Source organism: Lampetra fluviatilis, chromosome 69 (assembly GCF_964198595.1).
Source record: "Lampetra fluviatilis chromosome 69, kcLamFluv1.1, whole genome shotgun sequence".
NCBI classification, from domain to species: Eukaryota; Metazoa; Chordata; class Hyperoartia; order Petromyzontiformes; family Petromyzontidae; genus Lampetra; species Lampetra fluviatilis.
The window spans coordinates 4,935,541-4,951,411 of NC_136343.1; the positions used below are offsets into that span (position 1 = coordinate 4,935,541).

At 46.3% G+C, this 15,871-nt stretch overlaps 1 protein-coding gene across 2 annotated transcripts; it reads right to left on the reverse strand.

Moving 5' to 3' along the window:
- Positions 1 to 4,502: 4,502 nt before the first annotated feature.
- Positions 4,503 to 14,315, reverse strand: LOC144952621 (lamprin 1.8-10-like). 2 transcript variants are annotated; one of them, XM_078883105.1, is made up of 8 exons: positions 14,277 to 14,315; positions 12,305 to 12,391; positions 11,272 to 11,331; positions 9,917 to 10,084; positions 7,447 to 7,521; positions 7,177 to 7,221; positions 6,489 to 6,527; positions 4,503 to 5,812 (listed from the first exon to the last, which is right to left on the reverse strand). In XM_078883105.1, exons 2-6 carry the CDS (start codon positions 12,363 to 12,365, stop codon positions 7,187 to 7,189), a joined length of 399 nt encoding a protein of 132 aa, XP_078739231.1. In that variant the 5' UTR covers positions 12,366 to 12,391; positions 14,277 to 14,315; the 3' UTR covers positions 4,503 to 5,812; positions 6,489 to 6,527; positions 7,177 to 7,186. The 2 variants fall into 2 exon arrangements, with proteins under 2 accessions (XP_078739231.1, XP_078739232.1); XM_078883106.1 differs by lacking the exon at positions 14,277 to 14,315 and having other exon boundaries at positions 12,305 to 12,486.
- Positions 14,316 to 15,871: the final 1,556 nt, after the last annotated feature.

A 15,871-nucleotide genomic window follows, 5' to 3' on the forward strand; every position in this document is an offset into this window, starting at 1 on the left:
GTGAGGCCCAATGGGCCACCTTCGCCACGTTTGCGAATCCGATGCTTCTTCGGGCGGCCAGCCTTCTTCTGGCGAGGAGGTGGCATCATGGTGTTGTCGCGTTGCAGCTCCTCGGCAATGGGCAGCTCGATACCGGCAACCGAGGTCCATGTCGTGTTGATGGCAGAGACTTGGTAACACACCGCACATGCGTCGTAGAGCTCGGGCATCCGCCCAAACGCCATGAGGGCACGAATGTAGTGCCGACACGGCAAGCCCATCTGCTTCATGTACCCGCACGTGCACGACCGAGAGCTGAGATCGACTCGGCGCTTGGCAGAGGCGTAGGCGTCTGGATCCTTGACGTATGCACGCGTCGAGGTACTCTCGTAGACCTTGTACCTCGGGGCCAACGCCTGCTGAGCGTCGATGAGTCCTTGAGCGTACGGCGTAATGACACGCCCTTGAGCGGCCCACTTCTCGGCGTCGCTGCGGTGGGCAAAGGCCGTCGTCATCATGTCTTCCATGTGGTGCATGAGGAAGTGGAAGGGGTCCATCTCGCGAGCCGGCAGGGCCTCGCTGTTCGTGGACTCCACAAAGTTCGTCGTGCGCCAGCCGTACAATGGCGTCGTGTGCAGGTGCGGGTAGAGCGCCCACGTGTGGGGGTCGATCTTGTAGTACGTGGCCGCCGCAGGCAGAGCTACGCCCAAGCAGCCCAAGGAGCTGCGGAACGCGGCCTCGGAGGCGCACCCTTGGGCATCGTAGATGATGCCTTGGAGGTCGGGCGTGAACGCGGAGCCGATGTTGTCCACGCCGTTGCAGATCAAATGCCGCGTGCAGTGGATGAGCATGAGGTCCTTCCAGTCGGAGGCTAGGATGCCCGTGCCACGATCGCAGAAGACCGGCGTGCCGTCGAGCTCGATGTCGTTGGTCGTGCAGCAGTTGAGAAACCAGTCGTAGGCCACTGCCGTCTCGGACGGCACCAGCGCCACGGCGAGAAGGACGTTGCGGTTGTTGCCGTCGCGCCCAACGAGGACGAGCATGGTTCCATTGTAGGCGCGCACCTTCATGTGCGACCCGTCGATGCCGACGACGCGTTGAAGACTTGGCTGTAACGAGCGTGCGATCGGGTTGCAGATGAACGCACCCCAGAAGATGCCCGCATCTTCTCGCACACTGCAGGTCGTCGCGTTGAGCTTGCCGAATGTCTCCACCAGCGAGTTGATGAACTCGAAGCCTGCATGGGCCGCACTCTCGTTCGCCGCGATGCACGTGTCCTTGGCGCGGTACATCATCCGGGTCGGGACAATGACGCGAGCAATGACGGCGACCTGGGCAATGACAGTCGGTGCGGAGGTACGGGGGTTGGCGCGAAAGGCCGAACGGGCTGTCGTGTTCGCCTCCACTTGGCGCTGCGTGATCTTGGTAGTGCCTGTGCAGCCGTGGTGATCCGTGCACAGCGCCGAGACGCGGAAGCCGCGTCGTTCCCCCGTGAGCTTCGTCAGCTTCACCTTGAAGGAACAAGGTGTTGAACTAGAGCAGACGATGGCAACGTGCCGTCCGCCGCTTCGCTTGAGGTCAAGGACCGCGCGCTTGCCTTGTTGCAAAGCAAAGTCTTGGATGCCGTGGATGGCCTCGCGGCGCGTGGTAAAAGTCTTCTTGGGGTGGAGGGTTGCCATTCGAATGTGAGCAAGGTGGCAGTGCGCCCGCCTGGTCGCAAGCCCGCCCCGAGCTCACTTCCGAGTCCGAGCCGTAGCTTGAAATGTTGGTCGTTGGGGTGCTGGCACACTGTGCCAGCGTACAAATATCAAGTGTGTGTAGTTATATGGTGCTGGCACACTGTGCCAGCATACTAATACCACGTGTTTAGATGAATGGGGTGCTGGCACAGTGTGCCAGTATACAAATACCAAGTGTTTGGATGAATGGGGTGCTGGCACACTGTGCTAGTATACAATTATCAAGTGTATTTGACAAATGTCAAAACTGGGTGCACCCTGAGTGTCCAAAACTCAAGTTTTTGGCCACCCAGGGTGCACCCAGTTTTGACATTTGGGATCCAGTTTTGTCGGCAAAAGTTAAAAACCACCCAGTTTTGACATTTTCCCATTTTGTTTACCTGTCCGGTATATCCCTCCATATTCATAATCGGCGTGTGTTTAAGAGTATTTGGCTGCTATACATTTCCACGTGACAAGGCACTTCGTTGAACGATTATATTGTGGCCAGGTCGTTTCTGAAAAAGAGCTTCATCTCCCAGTGGGATGGCCTTGCCTGGTAGAAATTAAAATTAGATTCATTTTAGTATGAGTCTCGAAGAGCATGGGTCTCAATTGGTCTTCACAGGTCTCTGGATTTCTGTGGGTCTCGGGTTATATATGAATCTTGATCTCCTGGGTCTCTTGAGTTTGTAGAAACATGCATTGGAAGTATTTTTGCCGCGTGATGAGTCATTTCCTTGAGCTGTGATCTGTGATAGCCAGGTTGCTCAGTCGGTCTTACTTGATAATGTAAAAATGTGCAATGTTTTAGATACAAAAGTGACTCAAGAGAGTACTTTTGAATAAAGTGTTAGCAATTGACATTTTGCATGAACGCCTTATTATTTATATATTTGTGTATGTAAAAAACGCCGCGGTCCCTAAACTATGGAATCGGTTCGCACAAAAACAGGCGCCACGTGTCTCAGGCGCCATTGACGTACTTCTCGACCGTTAGTTAATCGAACCGTTGAATAAAACCATTGTTTTCAAAACACTTTTTAAAATAAATTGATTTCTACCCCACGCCGACATCTTTCCATTGTGTGGTTAAGCATGATGGCTTTGGGCAGCAGAGAACACAGGAAAACTCGTAGAAAAAAACATTTCTTTTAAACTGATTTTGTATTTGGTTTCTTGTTCTTCCCAGCATCCTGCGATTTGTATGGTTGGCTACCTACCGTCTGAAAGAAGTTCAACATACACACGTACATAGGGCAGTGTCTCATCGTCACAATCTATTGGTCCGAATGGTGGGGGCATCTATGACCGTAGCAAACAAAAAAATTATCGACCACCCAAAAGTGGAAGTAATCGGGATCATTTGTCTTTGACGACAGCTCTGGATCCACACTGAACCGCGCTCGGAAGCAAGCACGGGAGACGCTCGGCGTACACGTCGTTCCATGAATAGAAAATGTCAAAGAATCGCCAAACTGCGACCGTGGTGAAGCACCAAACCGTCAAACCCATAGCCGAAGAGTTGCACCTTCCACTCCACACCCTGGCGGTATCGCTGCAATCCGTACAGCAGTTACTGCTGCCATGGAATAATTAAAAAACCTTGATATTCAACTAAGACGTCATCTGTACAAACTGTTGCTTCTAATCTCCCTCACGCCTCCCATGGTGTACGAAAGAGCATATTGACTTAAAGCTTTCGTAACTGCAGAAATTCATATTATTTGCATCTTTCGGTAAAGTCACGTAGATAGGTTAAAATTAATAGAAATAAAATAAAACTACGACGTTTCCATCTCAACACAAGTGGTCGTCATCAGGCGGAGAGAAATTTTTTCACGTAGATAGGTTCAAATTGATGAAAAATAAAATATTTTTTTTTAATTTAATTTGAACCTATCTCCGTGACTTTACCGAAAGACCCAAAGAATATACGATAGAAGAATCATGATCCATGGGCAGATGTCCCGTAGTGGGTGTCTTCCTCTTTCTGGTTCCTTCAATTTTGCTTAACATAATTTACTTGTTCCTTTTGTCCATCCTCATGTGTGTCCGGATAGTGCAAGTTTCCTTCTCATTACTGCCTGCATCATCAATTCGTCTTCTTTTATGCGCGACCCTTTTCTTACTTCGACATTGGTTACTCTATGGCTCCAGTTCAGACGCAGTATCCTGTAGCAATACATTTCAAATGCCAATAGAATCAGAATCTTTATTTAGACGAGAGGAATGGATCAGCTATGAAGCTCTTTTTCACATAAGTCCAATAAGGGCGGATCAGCATATTACCTAAAGTTAGAGACTGCAGGCGTGAAGCCTCAGTGCTGGTCTCCCAGCATATCGCCTTGATGGCAGTATGTTAACTACCTTGCCTGGTATACAGGAGGATGTGGGTTCGATCCCGACTCTTAATGACTTTATATTTGAAGTTTGCATGTTCTGCCTGTGCTTGCGTGGATTTTTCTCTGATTCCTCTGGTTTTTCCCTTTCATAGAATTCTTGTGAAGCTAATCTGCTGTGTGGCTATGCTGAATCTGTGCAAGCTGTATCTGTAATTCAAGCCGTAACAGTTTAACTGCACTGAAGTCTGGGTGACCAGGTGTCTGGCAGGTTAATCTCTTTTATACGTGAATGGACTAGAAGGTAAACGGTTTACTACTGTGTACGATTTCCATACTTTGGTTGCTTTGGTTAACGATTGGGTCATGTGAGAGTTGGTGTGTAACAATGTACTCCATGCACCCGTTTGCATGCACATACACGGTAGTTGGTTTATGACGCAATGGCACGCGTAAGGGCATTGAGTACAGATTTTTATTTTAATCCGGAACACAAGAAGGACGTTTCACAGAACATACCCACCCAAGTCGCGTCGGATCAATCCAGAACTTAACAACCTTCATCATACTATCCAACAGACACCTGTCCCATCTCATCGGCCGAGTAATTCAATCGTTAAGCCACTCGTAACTTTACATCCGTTATCCACAGTGCAACTGAATTCCCGGCCAATGAAATCATAATCGTGAATGACAAAACCACGACAGCTGTTAATGACACTTGGCGTGAGCAGACACACATAATCCGGTGTCGAAAATTTTCGACCGACCACTATCAAACGTTTTGGGGCCAAAGTCAACCAGATATTTGACCCACAATGATCTAGAATTCTTGGAGGAGGATTTGGAGGTGTCCTCACTTCACGGCCGGTTAAAACAAAACTCTGGAGCTGACAAGAGCTAAGTAACGATAGGTGTATACTCAGTGCAGGGGGAGGGGGGCACACACAGAGATGGGGGAGCGGGCGTTTGGAACCCAGATATCATTCGTGTATATATATTCATCTGTGAATCAAACTCCCATTGGCATTGCACCCACCATCCCAATCCAGCTGATTTATGTTTGGTTTCTGTCCAGTCGAAGAGTCGATTCCTAAGTCCCATTATGATTAAAATGTTAATATATTTTCTTTAACAGCTTTCATCACAGACTAATTTCAGCCACCAAATGTATTTACTCCCCCAAATTTCAGAATCGGAATCCGTGTGCGTGCTTCCCTCGCCACCAGATATTTTTTTTTTACGATTAATGTCAGGGTTCGTTTTAAAAAAAGAATATATATTTTTTTTTCTATTCGTGGTAGATTTTGTTTTCCAGGTCGTTTTCATTCATCGTCATTTGTGTTAATGCCGAGAAGTTCAGAAAAACATTATGGACAGACGCCGGCAAACCCGCCCACCCACTTGCATCACGACACTCACTCTGTCACACGATGACACACTCACTCACGCACGCACTCAAGGGTCCGAATGGCGTAATTTGCAGGAAATTGGCATAGGAGTAGGGGGTGAGGAACTTAACGAACGGCGAAATGATAGTATTGCACCGATGAGCATTCGTGTGAGAGTCAAGGGCTTGGGTAGGATGGGTGGGTCAGTCGGTATGAATGGGCAGGTATGGGAGGGGAGTAGGTGGTGAACCTATGCTCCCTTTGGTGGGTGGTGGTTGGCGAGGCTGTCCATAACCTTCCTCAAGTCACTTCTTCACCGGAGTCTTGAGTCACTTCCACAGGCACCACTTCTGTTTGAAGTGACTGCAGATGGGACGCAGGGCTGGGCACAGACGCGCACGCATCCCAGATCATTAAATTGCACTCAACAAACGTAGTCTACCTTCATAGCCAGCATTATAAATCATCAATCTGTGGGTTAGGCCCACATAAAGATCGGACCAAACCTGTATCTCTAAGAATATTTTAAGAACCCTTCACCACTGGAGCTATAAACTTTTAAATCATCTAGATTTATAACGCATTTCTTTAGAACAACTTTTTGTGTTCAGTTGGTTGTCCTTCCGCACTTCCGATGAGTGCGGTTGGCTACGTACGGCGCCAAAGAAGTTCAACATATACATAATACGTGTCCCCTCCCCTCCTTCCAAAACCCCGATCATACACTCTCACAATTTTTCACTGAAATCGACTCGGGTTTAGCCCAGAGTTTGCTAGTTCCCACGTGGGGTGAAAACTAATTGCCACTTCCTTTTAAAAGAACAAGCCATGCCTTGTCTGGGGGGATGGGTGAGGCATAATGATAAAGGGATGGGGCCTGGGGAATAAAACTCCACATACAGAGGAGGAATTCGTGAACCACGAACTTTCCAGATGATCTAAGGAAATTAATGCATCGCGTCAAATAAGTGCAGAAGGCAGCACGAACTTAATGCCGCAAATGCGGGCATGGGCCAATTGGTGCCAAGAATAATGGAACAATTACATGGAATAGTTACCTGGTGCGGCAAGTCAACGATCGCCTAGCAATTCTGTCACTGTACACAGACATACAAACACATACACGACACATTTAGACAACAGCAACAACAGCAACAACAGCCCCGGTCGAATCACCACTAAAGTGATGGTCACAATGGTGCTTTTGCTAGGCTAGGTGCACGTTGACGGGGTCAGGTGATGTTTGGGAGGCACTTGATGCTAGCAGGTCATGGTTACAAACCGAGCTGCTATGCACTGACTGAGATGACTTGCAGATGTGCTCATCACTGTGTTAACTTGACACATTTTATCATCCATCTGGTTGCTCTGGTCATTGTGAGCGTTACCCCCTATTGTTGTCGTTGGGGGGGACAATAACCTTCATGTGATCTCTAATCCACGTGTCCCTCCACTGTGTCGAGAAATGTGCATCTCTACACTTTTAATCGCTTTGCCACCAATCCACCCAGGAGCTTCAATACTCTATTTGGGAAGGTTATACTCGGTTCGGGAGGTTTTGGCTATTATTTTGTCAAGTTTGAGGATCTCTGCATAAATCTTTGAGTTTCTGTAAGTGTATGGTTGTCTGGGAACAGTTATGGGTCTCTGGATAAGTGTTTTGGGTGTCTCGGTAGGTGTATGAGTCTCTGTCTTAGTGTACGGGTCTCTGCGTGAGCCTCTGGTGTCTCTGCGACCTTCACTTACCGGTGACGACCTAGATGGCACCAACAAAAGGCGCCAACGGGGCAGCTGCATACACAGCACATATCGCAGTACAAAGGTTAACGGAGATTCACGTGCCTGTTACAATATAATATTGACCACAGCAGACTTTTTTGAGAGTAAATGACGCATCCAACAGTCAACGAGCACAGTCCTTAATACACGCATTAAACAACACTCCGTAGCTGAGCTGTATAAACGAAGGAACATTTATGCGCCGGGAATTTGCCGGCGGGAAAGAGAAACCCTCACCGATTTTGCTTTTCACCGCGTGAGGAGCCACCACACCGGCGCCAATGCCGAGGGGGTAGCCGAGTCCGCCGAGGGCTGCAAACAACACACACAGGAGGGAGGGTTAAATGGTGGTTAAACATTAAACCTCACCCAGCACGTTTCGAATTAGCACGGTTTGCAACGAACGGGTGTGATAGTTGTTCTAACATACACACGCTCGCAGCGGCTTTTGGCTGGCCATCGAACAAAGACCGTCACCGCATCATCGCGCGGCCCTTTCAGATGCGCTTCTGCGGCCATCTGCAACGCTCTTCCGATATTAGGAAGCCACTGGAGCTGTGGTAATTTTACATCATCTAGATTGAAAACTGATTTCTTGCGAACTACTTCTCGTATTTAGTTGTCCTTCCTCCACACCTCCGATTAGCACAGTTGGCTAGGTACGTGTTTTGTGGTTTGACTTAAAACTGCAGGAATTCATATTCTTGGTTATTTCGGTAAAGTCACGTAGATATGAAAAAATATGAAAACGAAAAGTTAATTAAATCAAAATTACGAGTTTTCGATCACAACACAAGCGATCGTCATTGCTTGTGTTGTGATCGAAACGTCGTCACTTTTATTCCACAAAATATTCATGGTCCAACTACCGTCTTGTCATCGGTTGCTGTTGCTTTAACCTCGGACAAACTACCGGTTAGGTTTCATTATAAAACAACAACAGTGGTTGTTGAAATTAATGATATCGATGATGATCGTTAAAGATTAGACTATTCTGTTTAAATCCCCATACACCACCGACACGACATTCCCGAACGTTTGAGCCTTTGCGTTTCGAAGCGAAAATATTCCGCACAAATAGAACCGGTCGCCACTGAATTAACGTGGCAATAACTTTACAGAACCAATTATAACAGCCCTTGACACCTGGTCCATGCTTGGCGGTTTTTCGCCCAATCAAAGATCTATCCAGGCTCAAGATCTGCTTAACTTCTGAGATATGATTTCATTGAGGAAATGCAGTTCTGCATCTCTTCACCCGGAAATATTAAATAGGCTCGGCACAGTTTTTGCCGATCGCCAGATTGCGTGCGGTGGAGGGGAACTGTGGGAAGTGACTCCCACCTCCGTGAACTCCTACGTGCCGGCATTGAAAATTAAACCGGATAAATCAAATATCCTGTAGAGCTCACCTCTCATTGAGGCACCTGCCACCGGTGGCAGTTGTATTGCTGCACCTTCATCCATGATGAGAATAAGAATATGATTTGGCGTCCTCTGGTCTAACACTGTTTGAGACTAAGCTCTAAAAGAAAGCTTTCTCTGGTGTGGACCAATCAGTTTCAAAGACAATGCATCATATATTTTCAGAGCATGTTTTTTGTTTGTATTTTCACCAAAAGAACATGTGGTTAATGCAGATATAATTATTTGCAAAAGGTTTAAGTTTGGTGTTTTAACATTTTAACACCTGTTTTGTTGCCAGAAAAAATGGGAAAACCTATTCTTCAGAATAGGATGTATCCTTATTCCTATACATACATTTTTCCACTCCCTTCTACCGTAATAGATTCAATGTTGACTGCAATCATGGCAAACCAATTTTGCTCGTGACTCACGTTCATCTTTGGATGTCGTGGTGATGGTGTTAGTAGGGGAGGGGATTTTAAGATTCAATTCAAACAATTAGGTAGGGGTGGGGGGCACATGCAAGGGCATGCACATGCAGCATACCCACCGCGGTGATTGGGGGTGCATGGTATCCGAGCCCACCATAAGGGTGAACGAGCTCAGCTGCCAGGGAAAGACAGTTCTGTGTTTAATGGGCGGGGGAGGAGATTCGATGTGAAGTTGACGAGGGATTGATGTGAAACGGTGGTTTAGATGTTAACTACCTCGCCTGGTATAGAGGAGGTCATGGGTTCGATTCCGACCCAGACGATGCATGTTCTGTATTTGGAGTTTGTGTGTTCTCTCCCGTGGTGGTCACGTGGGGGTTGTATTTCATCTCCACATTGAGAAACATGCGTTCAGAGTGTTTGCCTGATTTAATTTTCCACGTGATAAGACATTTCGTTGGGCTATCGTTTGTGGCCAGGTCGCTTCTGAAAAATAGCTGCATATCTTAGTGGGTCTACCAAACCGCTCTGCTTTGACTGGTCCAGATGGGTCGAGTGGGCGTGGCTGTCCGAAGAGGGCGGGTGCTGACGTTCGTTTAGAGAGCAGCTGAGCCTAACTGACCAGGTGGCTCCGCCATAGAGCTGAGCAGCTCGCAATCATGAAGTTGAGAGTTAAAATCTTGGTTGATGGCTAAAACAAGTACACTTAGTAGGGAAGATCAACAGTGGTTTGTCGTGTGGATCAACTCTCCCCTTGCCATGGGAGTGTGGAATTTCCAATGCTAATTTCACCATGACTTGTTTTGTACGGGTGGTCGAGTGTGTGGCATAGTGTATGGATCTGTTACAAGCATGGTGCGTGTAGGCACCTCCAAGGGCCGCTCCGTGATAGCCGAGACCACCATAGCCCAGACCACCATAGCCCAGACCACCATAGCCCAGACCACCATAGCCCAGACCTCCATAGCCCAGGCCTCCATAGCCCAGGCCTCCATAGCCTAGGCCTCCATAGCCCAGGCCTCCATAGCCCAGACCTCCTGTAATAGCGAGAGGGAATAGAATGGAGAATGTGGGTTCAGGCTCTATCATGCGTTAGTTTAACACGTAGGCTTTCGCGACCAATGTTATTCATAATCAACATTTTTGGGTTTAGATCGCGTTATTTATAAATGTGTCGTAACCCTCCACCACCCGACACGGCCGGTAATTGCATCCAGCATCATCGGGCAATTCTGGCGAATTGCTCGATGATGCTGGATGCAATTACCAGCGAAACGTCGTACTCAAATTGTAAATGTTGTGGCTTCAACACACCGGTGGGCTAAAGCAGTGAACTATTTGTCTTTTGTCAACGTGACACATTTTTACTGATTGGCCGTGTCGGGTGGTGGAGGGTTACGACACATTTATAAATAACGCGATCTAAACCCAAAAACGTTGATTATGTCTATCATGCGTTGCATATAGAAGTATATAGAACAGGGTTATTCGTGAGACTGATGTGAGTGAGATGGGCCAACGACTTGCCCACTATAAGTTGTCCACGGGTTAACGATGAGACATCGGGAGGTATGGAGACACATTGTAAAAAAAACACGTTTATATGCGTACACAAATGAGTGTTTAAGTGCATGTAAGAATGTGTGAGTGTTTGTGAGCATGTGTGAGTGGGTGCATGAAAATGTGAGTGAGTGTTAGGATGTGAGCGACTATGTATGCGTGACAATATGAGTGTGCGTGTTGGCCTGTGACCACATTTGAAACATTAAGATGCTGCCGCCTGCTGAACTATGCTGCCTGCTGGCCTATGCTTTCATTTATTTGAAGGGTTCCTCCTTTATATGGGTTGTTTGTGTGTTTTTAACATGTCGCCATTTTTTTGCAAGTTACAGATTTTTTTTTTTAATTGGAGGTCACTTATTTGGGCTTTTTCATCATGCCCCGTCGCCCACTTGTCTATTTAGATTTTAGACCATGCAACACGTTAACTAAAATCGCCTTAGAGCAATATAATATACGATATGACTCTGTCACTATGTTGAACATCTTTCGCACCCTACATCGCCAACCGTGTTAATCGAAGGTTAGAGGCATCATAACCGCACTAATTGGGCACTCCATTCATTCACATTTTTCCAATGCACTGGCAACATCACTGTTTAGACCGTTTAGCATTGTGATTCATTGAGTGTAGTTTCGCTGAGTTGTAATGAACTTCACTCACCCACAGGGTGGCCCAGGAATCCCGTAGATAAAGTGCTCACAGTCTGCTTGCCAACGACAGCTGTGGCAAGGCAGAGACACGCACGCAACACAAATAGACACAGAGACAAAAACAATCCCCTTCATAGCCTGCATAGCATGTTAGGGCAAGTGCTGTTAGAAGGCATAACGGCCAGCCGCCTTTGTCTCCCCACTGGTGATGTTTATACACTGACCCCTACAATTATTTTTAATGCTGAGTTAAAGAAAGGCCCAGGACCAGTTCAAATATTCTCTACCGTTATTAGTTGTGAGCGGGAATCGAACTCAGGTCACTGGTGTATAGCACAGTGCGCTAAATACTACACCACAACGCTCCCACAAGGATTCCCCCTATAGCCTTAACAAACTGTTGGGGCAAGCGTCGTTCACGAGTAGCAATTATTTAGGCAAGTAACGGCACACAAGCGGGTGAATGACCAGCACCACAGAAATCAAAAAGATAGAGACAGCCATAGACGCGTGCACACGGACACACAAATAGATGCACTGACTTAATATTGTATTATTTTACCAGGTAAGGTCGATTGAGCTATGTAGCTTTTTTTCAGAAGCGACCTGGTCACGAATGATAGCTTAACAAAGTGGCTGATGTGAAAATGTATAGCAGCAGCCAAACACTCTAAACACATGTTTCTGAATGTGGAGGGGAAAATTAGAGAACCTGGATAAAAATCCTCACCACCACACAGACTCGCACAGATACATCCATAGACACGCAAAGTCAGACGCAGTCTCGCACTCACAGAGATCCACAGAGAGACACAAAAACACTCACAGACATGCATAGAGACAAAGTCAAGGATACTCACATACTCAGACTCGCACAAAGTGAAAGATCAAAGACACAGACTCACACTCAAACATCCATAGACACATACAGTCAAAGATAGATTCACACACAGATATCCATAAACACAGGCTCACACAGAGATCCACAGATAGACACACAAAGACACAGACTCACACTCACACAGAGATTCCATCCAACTTACGCGTCGCAGTGGCGAGGTGAAGGAGGGCGAGGACGAGGAGAGCTTGAATAGCGGCGGCCATTTTGCTTTCGGGGTTTTCTGCTTTCGCTGTCGACGACAAGAAAGAAGGGCTTGAGTTGAGGCTGATGAAGCTTCACTTCGGAGTGACGAGCCTGGAGTTTGAGCCCCAGCTTTTAAAGGCAGCAACCAGGGGCTGGCTTGGCTTTGACCCAGCCAAGACAAGACCGAGCCTCAATAGCTCCAGTGTAGCGTTGGCAAACGCCAAAAGCAAAGCACCGCGTCTATTTCCTGTCAAAATACGGGAGGCATTGAAGCCTCTCCAAATATTTATGGGGTTTTGGGTTTTTTTTTACTTGAGTTTCAGTACATTTCCACTCGACACCACTAAATGTCGCATTTGCCTCGATATTAAACTAAAACTAAACTATTTTTTTTACCAGGTAAGGTCCACTGTTAATATGGCTCTTTCAGAAACAACCTGGCCATCACAAATGATAGTACAACGAAGTGGCTGATGAAGCGGTCTACAGGGTACGGTGGTGGAGGCGAAGGCTGAGAGACGACGGATAATGAGAAAGGATGAACGATGCTGTCGACGCAAGTATGGGATTGAGGTGACGCAAATCGGGGAGCGGTATTCATAAAGTGATGAAGTCTTGGCGAAACGATGCAAAAGGGGGAGATGTGAATCGAGGTATTATTGTATTAGGACCTCATCCAAATTAAATGAGACTAGCAGGGGACGTGGACAAGAATGTGTGTATGAATGATTTGGAGCTTTCGTGACTGCAAGAACTGTGACTTTACTGAAAAAACCAAAGCGTGTGTATGTATGTTGAACTTCTTCTGCGCCGTACGTTTGAAAACGTGATAATTAGAGGTGCGAGGGAAGGACAATCAACTAAACACGAAAAGCAGTTCTTTAGAAATTGGTTTTCAATCGAGATTTAAGAGCGCACAGCTCCCAGTGCTTTCCTAGTATCGGAAGTGTTCCAGACGGCTGCAGAAGCAAGCATGCCTCTGTTGCCGGCTGCTATTATTTCGTATCTTTTTCACCCTTTTATATAGTAATCTATTTCATTTCATTGATCTTAATACTAGTTTTGCACTAGTTTTTAGGGGGGGGGGGTGGGTTTGCTTTTAACCATTCAACTCACAACCTGACTTGGCCTTCTGTAACCGCCACCACGCACAACCTGTTTTTCCTGGCCACCGTTCATCACGCATAAACATACATTCTGTGTATATGTACACATACTTTTATAAGCTTATATTTACTTTCACATATTAAAAAAAAGTTTATTTTTTATTTTTTCAGGTAAGACGCATTGAGCGAGGTAGCACTTTTTCAGAAGTGGCTTAACACGTGTAAAACTGTAGCAGCAGCCACTCTAAACGCATGTTTCTTAATGCGGAGGGAAACAAATCCACACGACCACGGGGAGAACATGCAAACTCCAAATATACAGGCATCAGGGTCGAGATCGAACCCACGATTTCCTGTGTACAAGGCGAGGTAGTTAACAGCTTGCCACATACACCGATTCAGATTAATTGACATACACGCGCACACGTACAGCATGCAGACATATACATGCAAATATATATTCGCATGAGCTTTGTACATTAATTAGACAAAGCTCGCCCGTATAGCCTTAACAGACTGTTGGGGCAAGTGCTGTTAGCGAGCACTTGTCGGCCCACACCGTACACGAGGGAGTTTGTAGCCAACACTTCCGACCGCCCATGTCTCCACCAGTGGCAACGTTTTTATAGTGCACCTCACTAATTAAAACATACACATGGACACACCAACGCGTATATACAGTACGGTCATATTTCCAAATGCACACACGTAAAGTATATTCACACGACGAAGATACGCAGTCCTATTTTCTCTGAATCCACAACATTTACAACACCAGCGAGTGCCGAAGTAACTTAATTAATACGTTTCGTTTGCGTGACAAACCCGTTAACGTATTCTGTCGACTGGTGGTGGGTTAACGAGACATTCATATTACTTCTTGGTTCTTTCGGTAAAGTCACGTAGAAGGAAAATAATAAAAATAAAACATAAAATAATTCTCACGACGTTTCGGCCACAACGCAAGCAGCCGTCTTCAGGTGGAGAACAGGTCTGTCGAGAAGGCAGAGTCTGAATGAGACATTCATATTCAAGGGATCTAACCCCCAAAACAGACTTTATTATTTGGCCTGAATGTTAAACCGAACAAAGCTGGGGTTTTTATTTCAGTCCATCGGTGCCCAGTAGTATTCGTCTTGCCCTGCATCTCGCTGCCGTTGCGTTCTCGTTCTCGGTGTGTAATTGACAGGGTCGGTCGCCCGCTCCGTCACGTGACGCAAAACGTCGACTCGGGGATTGGCTCCTGAGTCACGTGCACGTGTATAGGCCACGCCCAGACAGGCACCTGCACGGATTCGTGCTCAAGCGGTTTGGCTGCAGCGACCCGTCCAAAATTACTGACATCATTGACACTCATTGACACTCATTAATATTGTCAAATTAGAATATCTCAATAAAAAGCAATGCTGACTGTTGATTTTATTGAGTAGTGACATCTGTTGGGTCGTTCTTGTTTCCGGCATTAATCAGATTTCACCCTTTCCCCCTGTGATGCAAGGGAGGCTTGGAAGGCATAATGAATGATGAATATATGTGCTCATAGTCGATTCTGGGCATTTGAATGTGCAGCTCTGGCGATTTTTGCCAGCAGCGGTCTCAAAATGGTTGACTACATACACTGCAAAATAATTTCAACATACTGTCCATCCACAAAGCACCTCTTTGCTTGATTCAGTCTATGGGAGGATTGAGCAGCGTGATGTTGCGTGGCGTTTGGGCTGATGTAGTGTCTCTTGGCAACTTGCAGGGACGAGATCTGAACTTTCGGTGTTTATTATTGTGTAATTGGCCGGGCCGCGTTTTTTGGCCCCCAAAGTGTATCTAAACAAAATGGCGTCCGAGATCCCCCTCAATGGCCGCCTTTGTTGAATTACGTTCAAAAGCATAAATAACTTCGCTGTTTTTGGTCAATCGGAGGTGAATTAAGGCGTATACAGTAATCGGAAGGTGATTAATACATTATGGTTAGTGAACAAACAAAAAACAGAGGCCATTATTCGGGTTGTTAAATGTTTTTTATTTTATCAGTTTTCATTTTTAAAATGCGCAGAATGGCCGCCCTGTATCCTCGGACTTGAAATTCAGATTAATGCGTTGATGGGTACAGAATACTTTCATTGTTGATTCAGATTAGAAAAAGGTTATTTTATGAATTCGTTATCAGAACACTATTATTTGTCTCAACAGATGTGTAAAATGATATTTTACAAGTAAATGTTTTATTAACGTAAAATTTAGCGTTTTTGAAGAGTAAATCTAGGCTAAACCAATATACAATGTCTGCGATATACGTGTTTACATGCATTCAGTGCTGGATCAGTGGGAGCGACTGGGGGAATGAACAGTGGTAGTGTTTGTGGCGTGTCGGCTTATGTCTCTTGGCCACCGTTCCAGAACGCCACGTTGGCTATGAGATGTTA